Source organism: Bombyx mori, chromosome 27 (genome assembly GCF_030269925.1).
Source record: "Bombyx mori chromosome 27, ASM3026992v2".
Lineage (NCBI taxonomy): Eukaryota > Metazoa > Arthropoda > Insecta > Lepidoptera > Bombycidae > Bombyx > Bombyx mori.
This window is the reverse complement of record NC_085133.1, coordinates 2,346,660-2,373,825: the sequence shown is the minus strand read 5'-3', so window position 1 is coordinate 2,373,825 and position 27,166 is coordinate 2,346,660. Positions and strand designations below refer to the sequence as shown.

Sequence of the window (27,166 nt, the reverse complement as noted above, 5' to 3'; positions counted from 1 at the left end):
TGTATTATATAACGGCGGTTCTCTTCTCAAACAGGAACGGTACCACTTAAAAAATCTATCTTCTTTCTCCGTATCACAAATACAAATTATCTCCTTCTTCCTTCAGCTTTTCACTCATTCTTTATAATCACTTGGAGGACATCGGAAAAGTCGGACATTGGAAGAGTCTACCTATCATCATCATCATTCTCCTGCCCTTCTCCCAGTCACCTGGGCTCGGCGCAACTTGCTATCCTCTTCCGTACTCCTCTATCATATCCCATGTCTTAGCTCACTCCCCTCTTACATATATCGTCTTTCACGCAATCCATGCATTGTTTCTTAGGTCTACCTCTTCCTCTAAAGCCTTCCACATTCATAGTTAAAGCTTTCTTATCAACCTCATTGTCATTCCGCCTCATCACATGGCCATACCAACCTAAGTGCGGAAGAGTCTACTCATAAAACTAAATTTGGCATACCAGATTGTATCCCGGTCCCAGCAATATCATCATGGCTAAGCGTATGTATTAGCGCCATTTGATAAGTTTGCGCAATTTATTAGCAGACGAGCATACGGCCCAACTGACCGTATGTGGTCATCGTCACTCAAAGACATCGTCAACACCATGGGCGCAGTAACTGCTGCCTACCGCTTGGCAACGCGAATGATTGCACTGCTCATCAACATTAGCTTCACTTTATTTCAATGTCAATTTTCATATCTCTTCCAGATTCTGCTAAACATAAATAAGCAGTTCCGTGGGCGGTCTTCGACATCGTCAAAACATAGTGAAGAGATAATTTTCCTCAAATATAAAAATATATTACGGATTTCTGCCTCCAACGATACGCACGCAAGGGAATATAATAATATACTGATCCAATAAATTCTCAATGTAACGTTTGTATTGAAATAAAGAATACATATTTATGGTTCTTTTAAAAAGTTTCCGACATTCGTAAAACTTTACAGGAAGACCTTTTTTTTATTTTTTATTGTTTAGATGTGTGGACGAGCTCACAGCCCACCTGGTGGTAAGTGGTTACTGGAGCTCATAGACATCTACAACGTAAATGCGCCACACACCTTGAGATATAAGTTCTAAGGTCTCAAGTATAGTTACAACGGCTGCCCCACCCTTCAAATCGAAACGCATAACTGCTTCACGGCAGAAATAGGCGGGGCGGTGGTACCTACCCGTGCGGACTCACAAGAGGTCCTACCACCAGTAGATCGAGGGATTATAAATGATACGTACTTACGTATATATATATCGAGGGGTGATAGGCGTGGTGGTGGTGGTGGGCGATAGAAGTGGCTTAAGCGACATTTTTGCAACTCTACAGGAGAGCCATTTCAATATTAAAATTCAATACTACAAAAACTTCGTCAGCTATTTTAATGGAGTAAACTTAATTGAAGCTCAATTAAATACATCGAACTGTTGATGCTAATATACCAAATAAAACGCGCCTTTAATTACAAAGATAAATTTGCGTAATTACTGGTGGTAGGACCTGTTGTGAGTCCCCGCGGGTAGGTACCACCGCCCTGCCTATTTCTGCCGTGAAGCAGTAATGCGTTTCGGTTTGAAGGGTGGGGCAGCCGTCGTAACTATACTGAGACCTTACAACTTATATCGAGGTGGGTGGCGCATTTACGTTGTAGATGTCTATGGGCTCCAGTAACCACTTAACAACAGGTGGGCTGTGAGCTCGTCCAACCACCTAAGCAATAAATAAAAAAAAAATCACTTAAACCTAATAACCTTTCACTTACGTGTTTTAAGTGGCCTAAAGGATAAGACGCCCGGTCTACTGATATAGGTGCAACAATGCTACTTTTTATCGGGAAACAAATTGTGCGGAACTTCTATATGTAGTCACTCTTATCACTGTATTAAAATAGTCTACCTATTCACGTTGACTCTCATCTCATTACAGTCGATCGTTCTTCCGGATCCACTAACGGTGCTTTTAGATACCTCAAGCACCGGTCATCGTTCTCGTCGAACCCATCCCTTGCGACGAAGGGCTCGGCGAGTAAATTAACCCACAAACACAGCCCACTGAGTTTCTCGCCGGATCTTCTCAGTGGGTCGCGTTTCCGATCCGGTGGTAGATTCTGCGAAGCACTGCTCTTGCTACGGTTCGTGTTAGCAACGTCGTCAGGTTTGAGCCCCGTGAGCTCACCTACTCTAGTTTGGCGAATCTAGAATAACCCCTCGAGCTTACTAGAATAGGTAGGAGAAAAAAATTTAAAAAAATAACAGTCGATCGATCTGCTATTCAACTCAAATTTAAAATCACTTTAGGACAGTCCGTATTAAAATATTTAGTATACACCTCCGTGTGGCAATATCCTTTATGTTATTTTTAAGCCCTTGCCGATATATCTCATCGATAAAATTTCAGAAACCTGCTAAAGTTAAGACTATTTATTAATTAATTTGAAGATATTATATTTAGTTTTGAGAATCGGTCAAAAATAAAGGTATATTCTTAGATTTCTTTCAGTTCCGTAATTACAAAATTATATAAAGCGTTTTATAGTTTAATTACGTGTTTGTTATAGCTAATATCCGTCATTCTGTTATTCCGTAGTTCTCGTAATCAGAGACTAGCTTCAAATTATTATTTGCATATTTATCTGACGGCAGCCTCCAGGGGTTGTTCTGACTTCACCAGACTGGTGGACAAGCTCACGGGGCTCAACCTAAAAGAACTGGCTAACATCAGCCCTGACAAGAGCAGTGCTCCGCTGGTAGATACACTGCCGGATAGAAATCGCCAGCAATGAGAAAATCCGGCGAGAAACTCAGTGGGTTGAGTCTAACTTTAGATTAATTGAAATATCAGAAATGCGCAGTTGAAATTTTTTGTGTGTGTTTGATGGTTTAAATATCTAATTAGATCCTGTAAGGTCGCGTTGTAATTGGGCTCAATTTTTATTACAGAGCAGAGAAGAGATTGCAGGCTTAGTTTATATGATTCACATTCAGATTTTTTCTTGCGATAGATAGACTTATACTAGAGAGCGTATACATCAGAATTGCTTAGATGGGTGGACGAGCTCACATCACCCACCTGGTGTTAAGTGGTCACTGGAGCCCATAGACATCTACAATGTAAATGCGCCACCCACCTTGAGATATAAGTTCTAGGGTCTCAAGTATAATTATTTAGTCTATCTATTATAGTCATCTTGAGATAAAGTCTGGTAAATTATATAACTGCCCCCCCCTCTTTAAAACCGCGCTTCGAGACAGAAATAGAAGGGATAATTATTCTTACTCGCATGGACTTAGATTACGCCACATACGCAAAAAAGTCTATATTATTAGGTCGAAATTTATAAATTTTTAATAATTTAAAACACGATTTACGACTTGTGTAGCGCGATAATGCTTCATTTTTCACTTCAGTGACATTCTTTCTTTTAGTGCGGTTATGAAAGCCGCTATGAAAAAATATGGTACATAATTTTTAAACGATCACACAAAAAGCGTTTGAAGTTGTGTGGTGTAAGTGGTACATAGTGGTGGTGGTGGTGGTATTTAAGTGTCTTTGAAGGTTAATTTTGAAACAAAAGTAGGTTTTTTTTGGGTAAAATTTTAAACGACCGCCTTAATTTTACGAACACAATTTTTATATCGCACGTATGATTATCACAATTTTTTTTATGCGCTTTAAAAAAAAAAAAAGAACGTAGCTATTCTACGCTCTCGTAGTCCCGTAGCGGCGTAGCACTCACAAACACAAAACATATAAAATTTTATTTTTGATAACTCTTTTTTTTTTTATTTTTTATTCAAACTCACTATCGACCACAGAGCACACTAACTTTTCAAAGATACTTTGTTTTTTTTTTTTTTAAATAACTTCCAGATAGCACCGTCTTGTAAGGCGCACGGGAATAAACTAAATACTGGTCCGACTTTGAAACATGAATATTATTTTTGTAAAATTCATTAATTACGTGTGCTTTTATGAATGTCGGAAGGATGGTTATTTCGGGTGGAGACGATAAATTAATGGTCCGTTATTGGTCTATTGCGAGTTCCTGGACCGCAGTAGACACCTGTTTTTTTTTTTTAACAATAATTATTTGGTGATGTCGTAATTATAGCCATTCGCGAATGTTAGTTTTTGCATGGCTTAAATCCTCAGTAACTCAGGACTCAAGTGTCCGGTCTATGCATACCAAGTTAATAAAATATTGTCTGTAAAACCTTATATAGTTAGACACTGATTTGTTTTGCGGAGAAGGGCTTTGTGATTTTTCAGTTCAAGTCTGGGTTACGAGCATTAATTTTAATTAAAAAAAATTTTTTTTCAGCAATGCACTCTAACCATGAACATTATTACTCATCGCAAGGGATGAGTTTAGAAAAGTTTCATACTTACATTTTCGATTTCTTAAAAATATTTGAGAAAATAAGCTAAACTTTTTTTATACGTAATTAAATACGAACATAATTAAAAATCACGAAAATCTCATCTACAGTGGCCGACTTTCATTCTTCTTCGTGTCATTGACACATCAAAAGCTTTGGCGGCAAAGCTCCGACAGTAAATGCGTATGTACAAAGCCCGACTACATACGCTAGAAAGGTGTTCATATAAAAGTAACATCATATCGTCTTCTCGCATTGAAACTGTATAATCTCAAAAGTTACTAATTTTACAGGAGGGCGTTTTAAAGGTTTAACATGTGATATTTTTAATATTAATCATCTTTGCATCTAATACCAGCTTCTTCCATTTGACTCCATACAAAGGAGGGCCGTTCGGATTGTCGATAATCCCATTCTCACGGATCGTTTGGAGCCTCTGGGTCTGCGGAGGGACTTCGGTTCCCTCTGTATTTTGTACCGTGTGTTCCATGAGGAGTGCTCTGAGGAATGAGATGATACCGGCATCTCGTTTTTACCATCGCACCGCCCGCCACCGGAGTAGAGTTCATCCATACTACCTGGAGCCACTGCGGTCATCCACAGTGCGTTTCCAGAGGTCTTTTTTGCCACGTACCATCCGGCTATGGAATGAGCTCCCCTCCACGGTGTTTCCCGAGCGCTATGACATGTCCTTCTTCAAACGAGGCTTGTGGAGAGTATTAAGTGGTAGGCAGCGGCTTGGCTCTGCCCCTGGCATTACTGAAGTCCATGGGCGACGGTAACCACTCACCATCAGGTGGACCGTACGCTCGTCTGCCTACAAAGGCAATAAAAAAAAAAAACGTGATTTTTCTAAGGAAATACGTACTCAACAAATGTTCACGATTGACTTCCACGATGAAGGAATAACATCGTGTAATAAAAATTAAACCCGCAAAATTATAATTTGCGTAATCACTGGTGGTAGGACCGCTTGTGAGTCCGCACGGGTAGGTACCACCACCCTGCCTATTTCCGCCGTGAAGCAGTAATGCGTTTCGGTTCGAAGGGTGGGGTAGCCGTTGTAACTGTACTGAGACCTTAGAACTTATATCTCAAGGTGGGTGCCGCATTTACGTTGTGGATGTCTATGGGCTCCAGTAACCACTTAACACCAGGTGGGCTGTGAGTTCGTCCACCCATCTAAGCAATAAATAAAAAAAAAGTCACTGAAAAAGTATTGCACTACATGTAAAATGGCTTCTGGTGGAACTGTTGAACTCTAGTATGTTCTTCAGCTTAGGAGACTCACAGAAGGTGAACTCTGCTTTGGAGGTTCGGTGGTAAAAAGAAACGAGATTCACTTTTCATTAGTAGGTAGAGGAAGGTATTTTTTTGGGAAGGAACGATCGCTGCTGGACCAGACCTTACCATCCGGTACCACGTACCATCTGGCTTTGGAATGAGCTCCCCTCCACGGTGTTTCCCGAGCGCTATGACATGTCCTTCTTCAAACGAGGCTTGTGGAGAGTATTAAGCGGTAGGCAACGGTTTGACTCTACCTCTGGCATTGCGGACATCCATGAGCGACAGTAACCACTTACCATCAGGGGTGGGCCGTATGCTCGTCTGCCTACTCGGGCAATAAAAAAAAAACCTAGGAGGCCTAACAGCTCAATGCTACTTCGCGAATGCCTCTACCACTGGTCCAGATGGAGGATCCAGTGAGAAAGTCAACGAGGGCCTTCTCTCCGGTTAGCTTCATGTGAAACTCTTCGGCGAGTTCGAGTTCTGTAGTGTGGATACTGTCACCAGAATTGTGAGTGGATTGGATGGATTCCGAAAGGGACGACCGCACCCCCCATTCCTCCCAGTAGTAAGCCTCTCAAATATGTAGTGAAGAAGAATATTAAGAAGCAATAGAGTCTACTTTTGCTGCGACGTTGTACCGTAAACGTTTTCTGATTAAATCAAAACCAAGAAATTTGATAAGCGACTCTCTCCTCTATCTCCTTTACATTTTTTTTTTATTGCGCTATAGGCAGACGAGTATACGGCCCACCTGATGGTGAGTGGTTACCGTCCATGAGCGTTTTTTACTGGTGGTAGGACCTCTTGTGAGTCCGCCCGGGTAGGTACCACCGCCCTGCCTATTTCTGCCGTGAAGCAGTAATGCGTTTCGGTTTGAAGGGTGGAGCAGCCGTTGTAACTATACTGAGATCTTAGAACTTATATCTCAAGGTGGGTGGCGCATTTACGTTGTATATATCGATGAGCTCCAGTAACCACTTAACACCAGGTGGGCTGTGAGCTCGTCCACCCACCTAAGCAATAAAAAAATTAAAAAACTTCCATATTTAAAAGAGGTAAGAAAATTAAGAGGTGTTAAGTGTTCACCTATAGACATCTGCTAATGCCACCTTGGGATAAGAGTTCTAAATCTGAGTTTTTGCTGACACCTGCCCCACCCCTCAAACCGAAACGCATTACTGCTTCACGGCAGAAATAGGAAGGGTGGTGGTATCTACCTATACATGCTCACAGGATACCCTACCACCGGTAAGAGTAATGATAAGTAATGATAGTTTCTATTCATTCCTTTCCTGCACGGTACCAGACCTTATTTTTCATTTAGACTATCCAGCTTCATAGCATTTCTTAAGTGTCATGTGTGCTTCTTGAAATAATAATCGAAAAAAAAAATCTCTCTAAGTTAATCTTCCTAATTGAAATAACTTTTACGGATTAATCTTGCGTGGTTTATTGCGATTATATTCTTTTTCATGTTTCCCTCCTACTTATCCAGCTCGGTATTGTGTGACGTTGCCATATTAAGAGCTAAAATATAGCCCATGCGAAAACATATGAAAACAAGGAGATTTACTAAAACTAACACGAATCATAAATTCAATTTACGCGCATTAAAACCGTGAATCAAATAAACATTCCGGAAGATGTCCAATCCGTGAAATGTTCCAGAAATATCAGATGAATGAGTTTTGGCATAAAACTGGGCTGCTTAATCTAATGATGTCCGCCATCGCTTGACCTGCCGTCTTTAATTACTAAAACTCTACTCTATCAAAAATATAGGTATAGTTATAGCGTCTGCTCCACCCTTAAAACCGAAACGCATTACTGCTTCACGGCAGAAATAGGCAGGGTGGTGGCACCTACCCGTGCGGACTCACAAGACGTCCTACCACCAGTAATTACGTAAATTATAATTTTGTGGGTTTCATTTTTGTTACACGATGTTATTCCTTCACCGTGGAAGTCAATCGTGAACATTTGTTGAGTACGTATTTCATTAGAAAAATTGGTACCCACCCGCGGGATTCGTAACACCGGTGCATCGCTCAACACGAATGCACCGGACGTCTTATCTCCAGTCTAAGAAGCACAAGACTAACACGAGATCCTCTGTACGTATTGTAAGCTCGCTTCAGTTTTAGACTGACAATTACAAAATTACAAGACCCGAAATAAATACACGAAATTATCTAAGTCAATAAACTATATTAATATACTTGAAATAACATGAGTTCGCGTAATAAAATGACTCAGTACAAAAGTATTTGAATATTTTTTTAGAGCGTTTTTTTTTTTTAATTTTTCGTCACTCACTCTGAAACCGTGCCAAGCGTTAGATGTGTCATTTTATTAAATGTGATTATTATAATAACGTTTGCCCGTTATAAGTATTATATAAATAAATGTCTCACTGCGATGATTCCTCTACGTAACTGACTTGGATACTGGTCTTTTAAAAGACACATTCAGAATGGCGTTTTCTTTTTCAATGTTCCTATGGTTAGCTTGGATTTTTTGGACAGTTCGTTAACTAGTAATAATCGCGAAAAACAAAACCGAATCTTTGCGCCTTAGAGATTTATAATAAGACATCGAATGGAATTTCGGAAGTAGAAAACTGCGCACTGATGTAAATGACGTATCTTAAGCTAAAAACTTGTCTACGCTTATATGTATCTATATGTTCATGGTATTATTGTAGACAATCGCCGATAACCCTGACAAGACTTCTTCTTCTTCTCCTTCGTAGCGTTTTCCCAGTCTAATTCGCTTCCAGCGATCTTTTTTGCCACGTACCATTCGGCTATGGAATGAGCTCCCCTCCACGGTGTTTCCTGAGCGCCATGACATGTCCTTCTTCAAACGAGGCTCGTGGGGAGTACTTAACGGTAGGCAGCGGCTTGACTCTGCCCCTCGTATTGGTGAAGTCCATGGGCGACGGTAACCACTCACCATCAGGTGAGCCGAAAGCTCGTCGGGCAATACAAAAAAAATATGGTAGGGTCCGCTTCCTACTTAAGCTCCTCCACTTTTCCCGGTATTCGGCATTTTCCGGGTGAGGTTAGTCTCCTCTAATTAGAATAACACTATTCTTATCCTAATACAACTATACATATTTAATTAAAAGTCTATTAGAAATAAACAAAAGTGTTAATTTATTTTAAATGCAAAGTACACCCCAGGGACCTGAAACTACCATACTTTAAGACAATATTTTTTTTTGTATGCAAACTAGCGACATCTTGTAGCGGATGCCCCTAAGCTTATACGTTGTTAAAGTTAAGGTATTTAATTATAGGATAACTAAACATTTTTTTTTCTAGGATTTCTATGATTTATTATTTTTTTATTTTCTAATAAAAAAATAATAAATCATAGAAATCCCATTTGTTATAGACAAATTAATTAAATTTTATCAATTTGTAGTTTCTGAAAATTTACAAAATCCTTTATTAAAAAAAAAAAATAGGATAGGTAATATGCTACTGCCATCTACAGGAGCAATGTGAAACTAATCGAAGCGAGGCCATCTAGTGGCCGACGCCCGTAAACATTTTTGTTGAGTACTTGAGTTGCTTATCTATAACTAATTTATATGTATTATCTATGGTACACCCGTTTTCATAATTGTTGAGGACTTTTTGGCGGGAACGCGAGGAGTGAAGTTGTGTGATTTGTTTTATTTTGTCTATTTAGTGTTTCTTCGGGCTTAAATATGTAATAATGGTGGTTTATTAACTGTTTAATATCTGTGAAAGTGCACAAATGTGGGAAAATTAAACAAAGCCGCTGGACGTAACTTCTCGGGATCCTCCAAAAAGTCCACTGAAAAATCTTAGTAAATGACCACAATTTTACTGAGATTATATTTCATCCCATATCATCTCAATTCATTTCATTTAATTTCATCCCAGTTTATTAATGTCTCAAATTAATCATCTTCATTTCATTTCATTCCAAAATATCATTTTATTTTTAAAAATATGAATATAAATTAAAATAAGATATGACTTAAAGGTCTCAGTTACCAGGTCATAAAATACCTTAAAAAAAAAACAGTTGTCAACGGTACTTAGGTCGTTTCAATACATTACAATAATGTAGCGTTACTTGATTAATTAAATTAATTTCTTTTTTTTTTTCAATTGAATTTCGATGTGTCTGTTGTATTTTTTTTTAATAAATTTTAAACAAGTTTCGCAATTAAGATTTTTACATAACCCACAAGCTTGCGAGCGTTTAAATCGCTGTCTTGAAATATTGTGTTTTTTTACTTGCAATTAGCGCGCACAGAACACGTCTTTCTGGTCTTCGGGACGATCTTGACGTGGCTTCGAATCCCTCAAAGTTTTCGTTATTTATGAGATGACATAAGAAATATTAACATACTGTTTCCACATACCATATTAGTGACTGGAACGTTTTTTTAATAATACGCTTTTATTAGCTTCAGACGTATGTATGTAACGGAATCTTTGAACATGATTTTGACCCTTTTCAAAACGTCGGATTAACTGGAAATTTGGTATACTTATTAAGGACCGTTGACAATTCAATATTTAAAAAAAATATTGAAAAAATTTATATTCTACTAAAAAATGAATAAATAAATAATAGTTAAAAAAAAAACGAACAAAATACGCTTTTATGGAAAATCCAACTAAAAAATTGAAAATAAATTTTAATGAATTTGAATTAAAAATAGTGTAAGAGAAAATTATTTTATTGTAAAAAAGCGTAAATACATATCAATATAGTCAAAAACATCTTATGTCAATCAATGTGGTCCAAAAGATATTCCAAGTCTATTCATATCGAGCATTACTGCTAATCACAAACATAACGGCCGACTGGTGTAGTGGTAAGTGACATGGTCACTACACAAGGGGGTCGCGGGTTCGAATCCCGTCAAGGGAAGATATTTGTATGATAAATATAAATGTCCTTTCTAGGGTTATGGATGTATATTAAATATATGTATGTGTATAATAAAAACCTTACATTTATTCCCGTTATCTGGTACCTGTAACACAAGTTCTTTACGAACTTATCACGGGACCAGTTAACGTGGCGTGACTGTTAGTAAATATATATTTATTTATTTATATACCAGGATGAGAAAAAAAATACAGTTTTAACGTATACATGAAAAATAGTCTTCTGTAACGTAAAACTGATGCTACTTTTACTGCGAACGCCTGCTTCTGTTTACCCAGAAACGAAAATTACCAGCGTGAAGATACGACAAAAAAAAACAGAAAAAATCAAAAGAATTTTAAGAGACATAGAAATGTAAATGCCACGAACTATTAGCAAGACATTTCCGGTTCATATAAGAAGTGCCAGACGGTGTCACTAAATATAACACGTCTTATGATTTGTTTAACAAAAATAATAATGTAACGTGTTAAAAAAAAATGTTTCGAATTTAAATTCTGTAACGACTCTCCGGTTTTATGTTTCTCTTAACACAAATGTGCCAACTTACCAGCGGGAAACGAGATGTTAAGTGACTACATATTTGATAGACGTCACAGTATCAAATGAGATCATTCTCATTACGCAATGACGGTTTCCCTTTCCCGGAAACCATTACAAATCAATACCTATTAAAGGTGTTTTTAATAAAACAACCTAAGTTTTTTTTTATGTTTGAGAGATTTGCCGCCTTGCCTATTTCTGCCGTGAAGCAGTAATGCGTTTCGGTTTGAAGGTTGGGGCAGCCGTTGTAACTACATTGAGACCTTAGAACTTATGTCTCAAAGTGGGTGGCGCATTTACGTTGTAGATGTCTATGGGCTCCAGTAGCTACTTAACACCAGGGGGGCTGTGGGCTCGTCCACCCATCTAAGCAATAAAAAAATAAAAAAAGATTACTTGCGGCCCGGAGGCCTTTCCAGTTTTACCAAGCAGGTGGGCGAGCAAGGGCTCAGGCAGTTGGGGTGGGATTTGCTAACAGCTACCCAAGCGCCTTCGAAGGAGACCTAACACCTCAAGAGTAGCTGCTTCGCGAATGAATCTACTACCGGATCGGAACCGCGACGACCTAGGTCGGAAATTATCAGATTTTTTGTCGAAAAGGTACTGGTATGCTATCTCACTCTCTCCGTCCTCATTATCGTAATCATCGTCTTCTATATACAGCCTATAGCGGTTTAGTATTTTTTTTGATCCTATCTAAGCTGATAGCCTTGAGAGGCTATTTCAGCGTAAGCTTAACTAGTAGGTGAGCTCACGGGGATCAAAACGGAGGATCAAATCGAATCGGAAACGCGACCCACTGAGAAGATCCGGCGAGAAACTCAGTGGGCTGTGTCTATGGGTTAATTCGTGGAAGGTGACCGGCGCTTGTGGTACCTAAAAGCGCCGTTAATGGATCGGGAGGATCTGAAATGACATGTTTTGGGCTCGGTCTAGTGTTGAACAGAGACCTCTCCAATCGTCCTCCAGTGCGGCAGGTCAAATGCCACTTGCATTCAACGCGACCCAGCGATTTTCACTAGCTTGTCATTTCATCTGACAGGTGACCGTCCCACACTGCGCTTGCCAGTACGTAGTCTCCACTCAAAGATCAACCGTGCCATCTTCGCGCTATATGCCACTTCAGGTTGCTAATCCTATGGGCTATGTCAGCAACTTTAATTTTTCATTTCTCTCCGACCTATATCTAATGTGGCAAATAGAAATCGACGCGACGATAAACTATGTTTTCCAAAATCCAAATTTATTATACACTAAAGACTAATAGTATACTAGGTATGAGCGTTAGGATATTTAATAAACTACCAAAGAAATTAAAAAACCTAGACGATTTTCATTTTAAGAAAAAACTAAAAGATAACCAATCTTATTAGTGAAAATTATTATCACACAAATGATTTTCTTAGGGAGGACATTGAAAATATATGGATTTTTAAATGATTAGTTGAATTATGGATTAATGGGTGTCAAATTATAATATAATATCATAATATCTTGCACTGCACTAAAATTCGCATGTAAAAATGTCGATTTGATGCTACACGCTGCTTTTAACTTCTGTAATAACTCATTTTCACTATGCTTAGCGAATAAATGATTTCTTTCTTTCTTTACCTACTGCTGTTTTTATGCATCCTATTGCTCAAAGTAGGGGGTATTCATACCCTCAAGGTACGGTTCTCTGAGGGCACGATACGGCGTGTCGCTTGGTATGATGGGACACCATATCTGTGGTGGTCATGACGAAGATATCTGGGTAAGGTCTGAATTGCCCTAAGGAAATTTTCAAGATTTCTTTTCGTTTTTATTCTCCCTAGTAAGAAACTGCATTCAATATTATTTATGGATTCTGTAAACGCTTAATATAGTTTAAACCGTAAACTTGTTTAACCTACATCTTTCCATCTAATTTGCTGACTTTGTTTCTCTTGTATACGGTCTATAGATTTATTAGAAAACTTAAGCTAAATTAGAAAACTTTTACACCCTTTTAGCGCCATCTATGCATCATAAATGGAAACTTTAAAAGGTAACGGATCTAATTTAAATTAAATTATGAATTTTATTTGATTATAAGTTGTCAATAACAGCATTTGAACGGATATCAACGAGAGAAAGACTGCGGTACCACTCATTTGCAAGTATGAGAGATATCAATAAGTTTTGAAATGTACGTAGTCATAATCGCAATACAACAAAAATGCGAGTTGTATAACGCCATCTGGTGATTTGAATTAACCTATGTTGGTTTTTTTAGAAATATCATATAGAAGCGAAATAAAATAAAGATATATTGTTGTACAAAATATTTTCTGAATCATTGCGAAAATTTTATACTGAACAAAATATGTGACTTATCCAAATCAACCGGAAGCTTAAGCATTATTGTCAGGTGTATTTTCAGCGTTACCCCGTCGAGATACAGCCCAGTTTTCCGTTGAATAGCTAATCCCGGCAGACGCAGGGTCTGGTTTCGCATGAAAACATTATAAAGCGCCATCTGTTGATTCACCGTGTAAGTTTATCATGTTGTGTTTCAAATTCATATGCCATTTTGTTTGTATTATACCTTTCGTTGAATACCGCTAGATGGCAGAAAATAGACTTTTTACTATGGAAAAGTATTATATTACATTAGTTGTTTAAAGATGTTTTCAATATAAACGGTAATGTAAATTTCGAAGGCTGGGTATCGAGTATTGTCGAAACTTTATTCACTTAAGATTTGTTGGTGAGAAAGGTTTCGTAACGTGTTTAAATATAATTTTATCCATGTTTTTATTTTTTAAGTAATTTTTTATAAATAATAGTGTTTTCTTATCACTTTAGTTAGTTCTTATATACAATTAATTTTAATAAATTGCTCAAAATGCAAAGACCACCGTTGTACGAGCGTAGTCCTTTATATTATTTTGTTGCTGCAAGTTTACTTGAAAATGAAGAATATTCATCAAGAGAAGTTAGGTAAGTACCTACTTCAGTCAATCGTGTTATATTCTAATATTTTTTAAACATAAATTAATTGAGAATCAATTGGTTTTATTACTTATAGAGAAATTACACGCAGAGTTGCTCTGAGAAAGAAAAATAATCCTGTGGACATAAATGACGCGGAATTCAAAAATAGATACCGGTTGAATAAAGAATCATTCAAGTTTCTTTGTAATCAACTTAAGCAAAAAACATCTTTAAAAGCAAGTTCCAGGATAAGTTTGGAACTTAAGGTAAATTAGTTTTTATTATCTCAGTAGGTAGACGAGCATACGGCCCACATGATGGTAAGTGGTAACTCACTCGCTCGCTCGCTCATGTATGTTAGCAATGCTAAGGGCAGTGCCAAGTCTCTATTGTGAGAAAAGCTTATATGTTTTTTATGCCACTGGATCTTACCAACGCTTAGTGGGAATGGCTAAATATTTGGGCCAACCGACTGTAAGCAAATGTGTGAAGGAAGTAACAGATGCTCTTGTAACTCCTGCAATTTTAAATACTTTCATAAAATTTCCTTATGCCAGAGCTGATAGAGATGTAATAAGAAACAAGTAAGTGTGAACTATATAATTTTATTACAAACATTCATTTTTATAATATCACGATTTGGCGTAAACTTATGACTAAAAAGTAGTATTGTTATTTTTATTTTTTTTATTGCTTAGATGGGTGGACGAGCTCACAGACCACCTGCTGTTAAGTGGTTACTGGAGCCCATAGACATCTACAACGTAAATGCGCCACCCACCTTGAGATATAAGTCCTAAGGTCTCAGTATAGTTACAACGGCTGCCCCCCCCTTCAAACCGAAACGCATTACTGTTTCACGGCAAATATAGGCGGGGCGGTGGTACCTACCCGTGCGGACTCACAAGAGGTCCTACCACCAGTACCAATTGTTTGTTTTTACCTTACAGATTTTTTGCAAAGTATGGTTTCCCAGGAGTTATAGGATGCATTGATGGATGTCATTTCCATATTTTCACACCCAAAAAAGAAGTCGAACATTTGTATTATAGTAGAAAGCATTTCCATTCATTAAATGTGCAAATGGTAAGCGCAGCTCCGCCGGCGTGTCCAAATGAAGTAAAATAGAAAATTAAACTGATGTAATGATTTTTCTTCAATTTTAGATTTGTGATAGTGATTGTCGTATTTTAAACGTAAATGCGAAATACGGAGGAGCCACCCACGACGCTTTTATTTGGGAAAATAGCGTGGTCAACAATTATATGCAGAGCTTACATCGAAATAACGAGCAAGTGTGGTTGTTAGGTAATATTTTATTAATAACCTTTACAAATATTCAGACTAAGTTTAATTTATTTTAACTAGGTTTTTTTTATTATTTCCAGGTGATTCTGGTTATCCACGGCGACCCTGGTTAATGACACCAATTTTAGATGCTGTTGAGGGAACTCCAGCTTATAAATATACAGCAGTTCATGGAAGGACCAGGGTAGCTATTGAAAATACTTTTGGGCGACTAAAAAACCGATGGCGTTGTTTGTGTAAGGATCGCACATTACACTATGCTCCAGTAAAATGTGCAAAAATCATAACAGCATGCTGTGTATTGCACAACTTAGCCATTGAGTTCAACATACCTGAACCAGAACCAGCAGAGATTGAAAACCCCAATTTGGCTATGACAATATCTGAACATATTTTTCAAGAGAATACTACAGGAGATGGGTTAATTAGGGGTAGAGCTATAAGAAGTATTTTAGTGGATAAAATTAATAGACTTCATACATAATTTTACTTTTGTTTATTAATTTTGTAAAAATATAGTAATTGGTAATTATAATTAAGTAATTGGTAAAATAAAATAAAATAAAATAATTAAGTAATTGGTAAAAAAATATAGTAATTAAGCTTAACTTAAGACTTTCTCTCCATAAACCTCACAAAAGCTTCCATTGCCTCTTTCATAAATTCCAGCCATTGACCCTGCATCCGTAGCTCTTCATCTCTCTGTCTTACTCTTTCACGTACCTCAAATTCTCTAACTCTCAACCGATCTCTTTCTAATTCCTCATATACCCTATCACGCTCTGAAGCATACTCCCTTGCCTTTCGGTCTATATCTAAAAACATTTTTGTTAAATTGTTTTTTCTTTTTTTCTGTGGCGGAGGGTTCCACTCCTCTTCCTCGTTAATAACTGGAGGGGGAGCCTCAGTTGGTGGTGGTGGAGCCACTGTTGGTTGGCTGCTTGTGCTAGGAGTATTCCAATCTATAAATTATTCCAATATGTAATAAGCCAGTTTATACAATTAGTCTCATTTAGGTTCATAGATATCATAGCTGTGATATCCTTCTTATTTTATGTATAAAGATACTGTATTAAGAAACAATGAACTTCAATAAATCTAAAATTAAAAGGGCTACGCACCTATTTCCGGTTCCTTTAAAATAATTTGAGTATTTGGCCTCTCAGTTGAAATTTCTTCCTGAAATAAAAAAAATATTACTTACTACATGCAATATTTATTGCACAATTGAAATGTAAAGTATAGCTAACTTGTGGAAACCCAGCTTCTTTTATCTCCATGCCAGTAGCTGCCTGCACTCCAATTATCTGCATGACCCTTTGTTCTTGGTCAGTCAATAATAAATGGAGAGCTGGTCCGCCACCAGTGCCACTAGCAGCTCTATTAATTTTAGCACACTTTTTCTTGCAATTATTCTTATAATCACTCCACACCTTCATTAACAAACAAACGTTAAATTAGAATTTCTAAACAAGAAAGATTAGTAATAAAGTTAGTAGATTCAGTCAAGTGCTTCAGCAGAAAAAAATAGCGTCCCTTGAGTTAACACTTGACATACCTTACGCCATTTGTCCTCACTCTTAGGATCTCCTGAAGAATCGCTATTTAGTAATCCCGTTAACTCTTTCCACTTCATCTGTATAAAATTGCGACCTCGTGGACCGCCTGATGGTTTTGATAAATCTCCATTTCTGGAATATAAATTGTATGGCACATTACATAAATATTGACTGAAACACTTGAGAAAACTTTTCTAATAAATTAGAACTTTATAAGTACTTACGCTTCCATAAATTCCACCATTGTTAAATACTGTGAGTGGCTAGTTCTCATATTTAAATAGGTAAATCTCGAAAAATAAGTACTAAATTAATAAAAACAATGAAACACTTTCGCTCTTCACAAGAACTAAAGCAAACATAAACAAACTTAGCCTTGGCCGATATCAAGTGGATTCGTTCGGAATCCGAATTTTTTTGTTTTGAAATCCAAGACACTATTTTATTCCTTTGATTTTAATGTCATAGCATGTTCTTAAATATCTTTCGTCATATGTACTTCACTTTGTATGCACTAGTTAATTATTTTTTAATTAAATAAACCGTAAATTCAAAAGTTTAAAATAAAATGACAACTTGGTTAAGTTTCCGAACGAATCATTAATTCCATATGATAATCATTTCATTCCACAAGGACCGTCCCTACTTACGTTAGGATGACGTCACTAACGTATTCGAATCGAGCTTACGATAGTTGGCAAAATGTTGTTCGTGCTGCGGAGTAACGTTAACGTATCGAGGGCTCGATACATTAACGTTACGAATTCGTAAAATTTTCGTGCTTGGGCTACTGTAGCCCTAGCACGAATAACTTGCGAAAATGTATTCGTAACGTTATCGAATTATATTTGTATGAGATTCGTACAGCGCCCCTATCGTACGTAAAAGGAACTAATTTTGGTAGCACGAACAAATTTCGTATCGCAATCGTATCGTCACGTAAACGATACTTGAACCATATAAACAATGAAACGCTATAATTGCGAGCACGAACACTGTTTTGACGTACGGTAATGTAAATTTCGAAGGCTGGGTATCGAGTATTGTCGAAACTTTATTCACTTAAGATTTGTTGGTGAGAAAGGTTTCGTAACGTGTTTAAATATAATTTTATCCATGTTTTTATTTTATAAGTAATTTTTTATAAATAATAGTGTTTTCTTATCACTTTAGTTAGTTCTTATATACAATTAATTTTAATAAATTGCGCAAAATGCAAAGACCACCGTTGTACGAGCGTAGTCCCTTATATTATTTTGTTGCTGCAAGTTTACTTGAAAATGAAGAATATTCATCAAGAGAAGTTAGGTAAGTACCTACTTCAGTCAATCGTGTTATATTCTAATATTTTTTAAACATAAATTAATTGAGAATCAATTGGTTTTATTACTTATAGAGAAATTACACGCAGAGTTGCTCTGAGAAAGAAAAATAATCCTGTGGACATAAATGACGCGGAATTCAAAAATAGATACCGGTTGAATAAAGAATCATTCAAGTTTCTTTGTAATCAACTTAAGCAAAAAACATCTTTAAAAGCAAGTTCCAGGATAAGTTTGGAACTTAAGGTAAGTTTGTTTTTATTATCTCAGTAGGTAGACGAGCATACGGCCCACATGATGGTAAGTGGTAACTCACTCGCTCGCTCGCTCATGTATGTTAGCAATGCTAAGGGCAGTGCCAAGTCTCTATTGTGAGAAAAGCTTCAATGTAACATCAAATTCAAACATTTCAGGTTCTTTGCGCGCTATCTTTTTATGCCACTGGATCTTACCAACGCTTAGTGGGAATGGCTAAATATTTGGGCCAAACGACTGTTAGCAAATGTGTGAAGGAAGTAACAGATGCTCTTGTAACTCCTGCAATTTTAAATACTTTCATAAAATTTCCTTATGCCAGAGCTGATAGAGATGTAATAAGAAACAAGTAAGTGTGAACTATATAATTTTATTACAAACATTCATTTTTATATTATCACGATTTGGCGTAAACTTATGACTACAAAGTAGTATTGTTATTTTTTTTTTTTTTTTTATTGCTTAGATGGGTGGACGAGCTCACAGCCCACCTGCTGTTAAGTGGTTACTGGAGCCCATAGACATCTACAACGTAAATGCGCCACCCACCTTGAGATATAAGTTCTAAGGTCTCAAGTATAGTTACAACGGCTGCCCCACCCTTCAAACCGAAACGCATTACTGCTTCACGGCAAATATAGGCGGGGCGGTGGTACCTACCCGCGCGGACTCACAAGAGGTTCTACCACCCACTACCAATTGTTTGTTTTTACCTTACAGATTTTTTGCAAAGTATGGTTTCCCAGGAGTTATAGGATGCATTGATGGATGTCATTTCCATATTTTCACACCCAAAAAAGAAGTCGAACATTTATATTATAGTAGAAAGCATTTCCATTCATTAAATGTGCAAATGGTAAGCACAGCTCCGCCGGCGTGTCCAAATGAAGTAAAATAGAAAATTAAACTGATGTAATGATTTTTCTTCAATTTTAGATTTGTGATAGTGATTGTCGTATTTTAAACGTAAATGCGAAATACGGAGGAGCCACCCACGACGCTTTTATTTGGGAAAATAGCGTGGTCAACAATTATATGCAGAGCTTACATCGAAATAACGAGCAAGTGTGGTTGTTAGGTAATATTTTATTAATAACCTTTACAAATATTCAGACTAAGTTTAATTTGTTTTAACTAGGTTTTTTTTATTATTTCCAGGTGATTCTGGTTATCCACAGCGACCCTGGTTAATGACACCAATTTTAGATGCTGTTGAGGGAACTCCAGCTTATAAATATACAGCAGTTCATGGAAGGACCAGGGTAGCTATTGAAAATACTTTTGGGCGACTAAAAAACCGATGGCGTTGTTTGTGTAAGGATCGCACATTACACTATGCTCCAGTAAAATGTGCAAAAATCATAACAGCATGCTGTGTATTGCACAACTTAGCCATTGAGTTCAACATACCTGAACCAGAACCAGCAGAGATTGAAAACCCCAATTTGGCTATGACAATATCTGAACATATTTTTCAAGAGAATACTATAGGAGATGGGTTAATTAGGGGTAGAGCTATAAGAAGTATTTTAGTGGATAAAATTAATAGACTTCATACATAATTTTACTTTTGTTTATTAATTTTGTAAAAATATAGTAATTGGTAATTATAATTAAGTAATTGGTAAAATAAAATAAAATAAAATAATTAAGTAATTGGTAAAATAAAAGTAGTTGGTAAAAAAATATAGTAATTAAGCTTAACTTAAGACTTTCTCTCCATAAACCTCACAAAAGCTTCCATTGCCTCTTTCATAAATTCCAGCCATTGACCCTGCATCCGTAGCTCTTCATCTCTCTGTCTTACTCTTTCACGTACCTCAAATTCTCTAACTCTCAACCGATCTCTTTCTAATTCCTCATATACCCTATCACGCTCTGAAGCATACTCCCTTGCCTTTCTGTCTATATCTAAAAACATTTTTGTTAAATTGTTTTTTCTTTTTTTCTGCGGCGGAGGGTTCCACTCCTCTTCCTCGTTAATGACTGGAGGGGGAGCCTCAGTTGGTGGTGGTGGAGCCACTGTTGGTTGGCTGCTTGTGCTAGGAGCATTCCAATCTATAAATTATTCCAATATGTAATAAGCCAGTTTATACAATTAGTCTCATTTAGGTTCATAGATATCACAGCTGTGATATCCTTCTTATTTTATGTATAAAGATACAGTATTAAGAAACAATGAACTTCAATAAATCTAAAATTAAAAGGGCTACGCACCTATTTCCGGTTCCTTTAAAATAATTTGAGTATTTGGCATCTCAGTTGAAATTTCTTCCTGAAATAAAAAAAAATTACTTACTACATGCAATATTTATTGCACAATTGAAATGTAAAGTATAGCTAACTTGTGGAAACCCAGCTTCTTTTATCTCCATGCCAGTAGCTGCCTGCACTCCAATTATCTGCATGACCCTTTGTTCTTGGTCAGTCAATAATAAATGGAGCGCTGGTCCGCCACCAGTGCCACTAGCAGCTCTATTAATTTTAGCACACTTTTTCTTGCAATTATTCTTATAATCACTCCACACCTTAATTAACAAACAAACATTAAATTAGAATTTCTAAACAAGAAAGATTAATAACAAAGTTAGTAGATTCAGTCAAGTGCTTCAGCAGAAAAAAATAGCGTCCCTTGAGTTAACACTTGACATACCTTACGCCATTTGTCCTCACTCTTAGGATCTCCTGAAGAATCGCTATTTAGTAATCCCGTTAACTCTTTCCACTTCATCTGTATAAAATTGCGACCTCGTGGACCGCCTGATGGTTTTGATAAATCTCCATTTCTGGAATATAAATTGTATGGCACATTACATAAATATTGACTGAAACACTTGAGTTAATAAAACTTTTCTAATAAATTAGAACTTTATAAGTACTTACGCTTCCATAAATTCCACCATTGTTAAATACTGTGAGTGGCTAGTTCTCATATTTAAATAGGCAAATCTTGAAAAATAAGTACTAAATTAATAAAAACAATGAAACACTTTCGCTCTTCACAAGAACTAAAGCAAACATAAACAAACTTAGCCTTGGCCGATATCAAGTGGATTCGTTCGGAATCCGAATTTTTTTGTTTTGATATCCAAGACACTATTTTATTCCTTCGATTTTAATGTCATATCATGTTCCTAAATATCTGTCTTCATATGTACTTCACTTTGTATGCACTAGTTAATTATTTTTTAATTAAATAAACCGTAAATTCAAAAGTTTAAAATAAAATGACAACTTGGTTAAGTTTCCGAACGAATCATTAATTCCATATGATAATCATTTCATTCCACAAGGACCGTCCCTACTTACGTTAGGATGACGTCACTAACGTATTCGAATCGAGCTTACGATAGTTGGCAAAATGTTGTTCGTGCTGCGGAGTAACGTTAATGTATCGAGGGCTCGATACGTTAACGTTACGAATTCGTTAAATTTTCGTGCTTGGGCTACAGGACGCAATACAAAAAAAAACCAGACATAACTTTATGCAATCAACACATACATGACATACACATAAATGTAAATAAAATCGACATAAAATAGAGGACGTATACAAAAAAGTATAGCAAAACCCATTCAATGAAAATGTAAAAACTTTAAATTAATAATTCATTATAAGAATAAATGCTTAGGGTTCCTCTCATACCCATGATGTTACTCCTTATATCGCTGTGTCGATACCAAGGGTGAAAATAGTCTGAAAATTTTATAATAAAAACAATGGAATTTTATTATAGGTAATATCGACATGTATTTCTATTTGAACCACACGTGAATTTCTATTTATAAAAATACACAGCTCGTAACCAAAACTTTCATTATCTAATCCATAAATTTTTATAAAACACATCTAGAATGATATTTCATCCAAATCATTATTCATACATAATTATGTTTTAGGCGTTGTACATTAATAAATTTTGAATTTTTGTTTATCCGAAAACTAAACTATCAATTTGGACCAAAAACAATTATTGGGGGTTTGACGTTTTGGAAATTCCTGTCGACTGTCAATTAAATTTCGACTTTATCAATAGTAGTGACAAAGTCCAAATTATGTATTATGTGGTATGTGTTCAGCACAATTTTTAGAAGGATCCTTAATTCCTTCAAATTCACTTTCTTTCAAACATAGAACGTGGAATGCATACCTTCTAGGAACTGTCTTGTTGGTAGACGCAGGGAGACCTTCAAAGAGGACGCGTAAGTCGAGTCTATGTACCAATGCGGATCCCGCTGGTCACCCAGCCTACTGGAACTGCCCCTGTAAGGACAGAAAAAAAAAACTTTATTTGATTAACATAATTGACAAATAAATTCCTAAATACCAGCGCTTATCATCATAACGACCTTAATTGTAACCAATCATAGTTTTATTTTTTTAAATTTTAGAAATTATAAATTCAAATCTTATATTTATATCTTTAAACGAGCAATTCTTGTATATAAATATACCTATATATAATATATTCTGAATCTCGGAAACGGCTCCAACGATTTTCATAAAATTTAGTTTATACAGGGGATTTCGGGGGCGATAAATCAATCTAGCTACGATTTATTTTCAGAAAATGTTGTTTTATTCGTGTTTTCAATAATCAACTTTAACGATAATTTTAAATAACCGGTTCATATTTTTTTATTATTCTGTCGTTAAGATCGAAAAATATTATTCATATTTTTTCATTTTATCAATATGTAATTCGTATTTAAAGTTACTTCTAAAGAACATAATTTTACAAAAAAAAAGTACCGAGCGAAATTCGGTCATTACTAGTAAACGTGCAATAGAAATACACTAAAGTAAAAATAAAAGTATCTAAAAATTAAGCAAAAATACACTAAGCTTTTGCGGCTGTCGCAAATGCTATCAAAATAAACGTTAAGATAAACATAAATTCAATAAAAATCGTGACAAAAACCCGTTACACACAAGTAGTTAGGGTGAAATTTAAAACTTTTTTTACACAAATAAAAAGTTTAGACATTCATTGTTTATTCAAGAAGTGCCTAAAACTCGAGTTAAACTTTAAATTTAACGCGAGAACCCTAAAATAATTGTAAATTAACAAAAAAAAGAACACGGTTATAGGTTATGATGAATCAAAACAATTTGAAAAAGAAACGCCTTCACGAAATTAATAGCAAAACGTTCAAAAAAGTTACTTAAAATAATTACCCTGGATCCATTTTGATAGGCTACACGCGAATTTTAGTCATGAAATAAAAATTTGCGAACGCATTTTCTTAATATAAAAAAACTACATGTTTCCTTCGTTCATGTGTCAAACCAGAACTATTTTCGTCTACTCCAAGTTCACGCCGGTTGGACTAAAACATAAATATCTTTCATCTTATATCCGCACGTCGCAGACATTACAAACTGAATTGCCGACGGCAAAATACGGAACTAATGGTTTTTAATATTAAAACGGGACACTAGCGCTCTTTGTTACAGCAAAATCAGTTGCACGGTGACAATGCTGAAATTTTCAGTGAAGGTTTGTGTCAAGATTTTACATTTTCACATTATTCGCCACGGTAACTAGATGGCGCAGATGAAAGTTTCATTCAAGTGTTGATAGATGGCGCTATTCTTCTATCTAAAATACTTCGATCAGAAACCAATAGATGGTGTTAGTGAGAGATAAAAATCTAATGCAAGTAAAATGTGGTTTATGACGTGCTTAGTGCGAATTTTTTAACTTCTCGATCTCATAAAAGCTTACTAATTTTGTATGAAATTGGAACAGCGCCCCTAGCGGCAAACGAACCGCCCTGCCTATTTCTGCCGTGAAGTAGTAATGCGTTTCGGTTCGAAGGGTGGGGCAGCCGTTGTAACTATACTGAGACCTTACAACTTATATCTCAAGGTGGGTGGCGCATTTACGTTGTAGATGTCTATGGGTTACACTTAACACCAGGTGGGCTGTCAGCTCGTCCACCCATCTAAGCAATAAAAAAAAAATAAAAAAACGAAGGAGAGCTGTTCCAACTCCATACACGGATCTTGAAATCTACGAAAATTAACAAAAATCTTTCCGATGTCCATGTTAACGGCCCCTCTGGTCTTAAGTGTTTACTCGAGTTCATAGATATGACAACGCGAATCCAATGTCTTTTTTCCCCTACCTAATTGTTGGAAGCCTTAATGGGCTATTCCAGCTACTCCACGATTTGGAAGATGAGCTCACGGGGTTCAGCCTGGGAGGACTTGGTAACAATAGCCCTTGCAAAAGCAGTGCTTCGCTGAATCTACCACCGGATCAGAATCGCGACCCACTGAGAAGATCCGGCGAGAAACTGTGGTGTGTTTATGGGCTAAGTTGCACATCGAACCTTTCGTCCCATTCCTACTCTTCAAACTGTAACGTGTGGCTGTTTCGCGCCAGAATTTAGGGTGAGGTTTTATTTTGTCGTCGCTGAACCCTCTCGATAGGAAAGGTTTAAGTCTCCGTAAAAGTATTTTACGGATTAGTCCCCTGTCTTTTTTGTTTCCGACGTTTTCAAAACCTTACAAATTTCGTGGTCACAACAACCTAAGCCTTTTTTCATGGTTCGCGTTTCTTCTTCGATGCACAACTCTCAAGTAGCTAGAACAACAGCGACAACAGAAAAGAAAATAGAATAAATTTGATTAATAAAAGCAAGTGGGATAGATATTTAGAAAAGAATTAAATTTATAACTATGGCGGCACGTTTATTAGCATTTGAATTATGCGCTGACAGCAAGCGTTGTCACTGTGTTATCTATACTAACTACTGAACCGTGCATCCGATTGACTTGAAACTTGGTATCCATGTAGAAAATACATGTACTTAATGGATAGGCTAAATTTATATGAGTGTTGGACTCTCTAATAATAATGACAATAAATAATAATGTTAATTTTAAACACGCAGCGAACGGGCGAGTACGGGTAGTTGACTATGAAAATATTTACCTATCTTTGCACATAGAAGGAACTAACAGTATCCTGAGGTTTGGCTGTTCGTTTGCCTTGTAGATTCATATTTAAAACAAAAGAACTCCAAAGCCTCGTTCGTCACTGGCTCGCGAGGAGCGAAATGGTATGAATTTATTTTTGTGTTAATTTATTGTTCCTTCAGGTTTAAATGTAATAATTATGGCTTATTAGCCGTATGTGTAAAAAGGATATTAGTATTGGAAAATGATACAAAGGTTGATTGGAAAGGATAGTTTTGCGATTTTTTTTATTCTTACCGTTTAAGTAAGACATTTTAAAATGGCATTCCATTTTAATTTGTTTCATACCATTTGATTAAAGTTTCAGATAAATCAAGTTAATAATAATGTAGCGAGTGTTTGTCAAATCCTTTAAAAAAGGTTGGCAACATTGTGCAGTGAGTGTATGTTGACAATTGGCCTAAAGGACAGATACCAGGACTTAATCTCAAAAAAAGAAATGCATGTTGACAAACTTCTGTTTAACTTTAAAGCATAGACCTATATAGTATACTTCAGTAGTGACTTCAGTGCTTTAAAGCCGGTTATTTTTGACAAGAATTTAACAGCACCCGTGGACATAATGGCGGGAAACGCGAGGAGCGAAACGCTGCGAATTGTTTTATTTTGTTTATTCAGTGTTTCTTCGGGATTCAAGGCGTGATAAAGGCAGTTTATTAGCTCATTAGCATCTCTAAAAAGGCATAAATATGGAAAAACAAAAAAAAACAAAGCCGCCGGATTTGGCTTCTCGTAAAAAGTCAACAGAAATTTCAGTAATTATCTACATTTTTACAGAGACTTTATTTCATCTGATCTCGTGTCGTTTTATTTAATGTCGACCCAATTGTTTTAAGTCTCATATTAATCAGCTTCATTTCACTTCAAATAATTTTTCACATAACAGAATCTAGGTATCTACATATATAAAAATGAATTGCTGTTCGTTAGTCTCGCTAAAACTCGAGAACGGCTGTACCGGTTTGGCTAATTTTGATCTGGAATTATTTGTGGAAGTCCAGAGAAGGTTTAAAATGTAGATAAATATGAAAACGCTCGGAATTAAATAAAAATAACAATTTTGTTTTTCCTTGATGTGTCCTCCGTCGGACGGATGCCTTTTGTTTGTTTTAAGTTTATTTTATACAAAAGTTTAGGTATTTTATGTATCTATTGAGGCACTACGAAGTCTGCCGGGTCAGCTAGTATGTATATATTTATTAATTAAGGTTTTTATAAACTCGACACTGACAACAATGGCATCACAATAAGCCAAATGCCATACTTAAAAAACAAAGAAATAGGAAAACTACACCCGTCCTAAATCTAATCTGTTCCTGGTGGTAGGACCTCTTGTGAGTCCGCGCGGTTAGGTACCACCACCCTGCCTATTTCTGCCGTGAAGCAGTAATGCATTTCGGTTTGAAGGGTGGGGCAACCGTTGTAACTATACTGAGACCTTAGAACTTATATCTCAAGGTAGATGATGGCATTTACTTTGTAGTTGTCTATGGGCTCCGGTAATCACTTAAGACCAGGTGGGTCGTGAGCTCGTCCACAAACCTAAGCAATAATTAGAAAGGTCTAGTGTGGAAAATTTGTTATGAATGAAATTACAAGAAATCTGAATCAACCAGTCACTAT

The 27,166-nt window shown here is 36.4% G+C and overlaps 4 protein-coding genes across 17 annotated transcripts in view; 1 reads left to right on the top strand and 3 right to left on the bottom strand.

The window, feature by feature from the left end:
- Positions 1-27,166, bottom strand: part of LOC101738519 (filamin-A) — a 99,645-nt gene that overhangs the window by 57,642 nt on the left and 14,837 nt on the right. For 3 of the 13 annotated variants that reach the window (XR_009976867.1, XM_062676446.1, XM_062676447.1), the window contains exon 1: positions 3,827-3,900. Coding sequence is in view for 3 of the 13 variants with exons in the window: in XM_038020996.2 (XP_037876924.1) it covers positions 22,202-22,252; positions 22,707-22,819; positions 23,735-23,745 (175 nt within the window). In the remaining 10 variants the exon portion in view is untranslated. Of the gene's footprint in view, positions 1-3,803; positions 3,933-22,201; positions 22,253-22,706; positions 22,820-23,734; positions 23,889-27,166 lie in introns of those variants that run through there. The other 10 variants (XR_009976870.1, XM_038020997.2, XR_009976869.1 and 7 more) reach the window with 6 other exon arrangements.
- On the bottom strand, positions 15,901-17,325 carry LOC119628418 (uncharacterized). The gene is made up of 5 exons (XM_038021007.2): positions 17,203-17,325; positions 16,978-17,110; positions 16,670-16,852; positions 16,541-16,598; positions 15,901-16,381 (listed from the first exon to the last, which is right to left on the bottom strand). The coding sequence occupies exons 1-5, from the start codon at positions 17,250-17,252 to the stop codon at positions 16,029-16,031; spliced, it is 777 nt and encodes a 258-aa protein (XP_037876935.1). The 5' UTR covers positions 17,253-17,325; the 3' UTR covers positions 15,901-16,028.
- Positions 18,103-20,259, top strand: LOC119630695 (putative nuclease HARBI1). Its single transcript, XM_038021005.2, has 6 exons — positions 18,103-18,286; positions 18,375-18,546; positions 18,714-18,904; positions 19,276-19,411; positions 19,492-19,633; positions 19,714-20,259. Exons 1-6 carry the CDS (start codon positions 18,192-18,194, stop codon positions 20,115-20,117), a joined length of 1,140 nt encoding a protein of 379 aa, XP_037876933.1. The 5' UTR covers positions 18,103-18,191; the 3' UTR covers positions 20,118-20,259.
- Positions 20,115-22,166, bottom strand: LOC119630697 (uncharacterized). 2 transcript variants are annotated; one of them, XM_038021008.2, is made up of 5 exons: positions 21,439-22,166; positions 21,209-21,341; positions 20,901-21,083; positions 20,773-20,830; positions 20,115-20,613 (listed from the first exon to the last, which is right to left on the bottom strand). In XM_038021008.2, the coding sequence occupies exons 1-5, from the start codon at positions 21,486-21,488 to the stop codon at positions 20,261-20,263; spliced, it is 777 nt and encodes a 258-aa protein (XP_037876936.1). In that variant the 5' UTR covers positions 21,489-22,166; the 3' UTR covers positions 20,115-20,260. The 2 variants fall into 2 exon arrangements, with proteins under 2 accessions (XP_037876936.1, XP_037876937.1); XM_038021009.2 differs by lacking the exon at positions 20,901-21,083.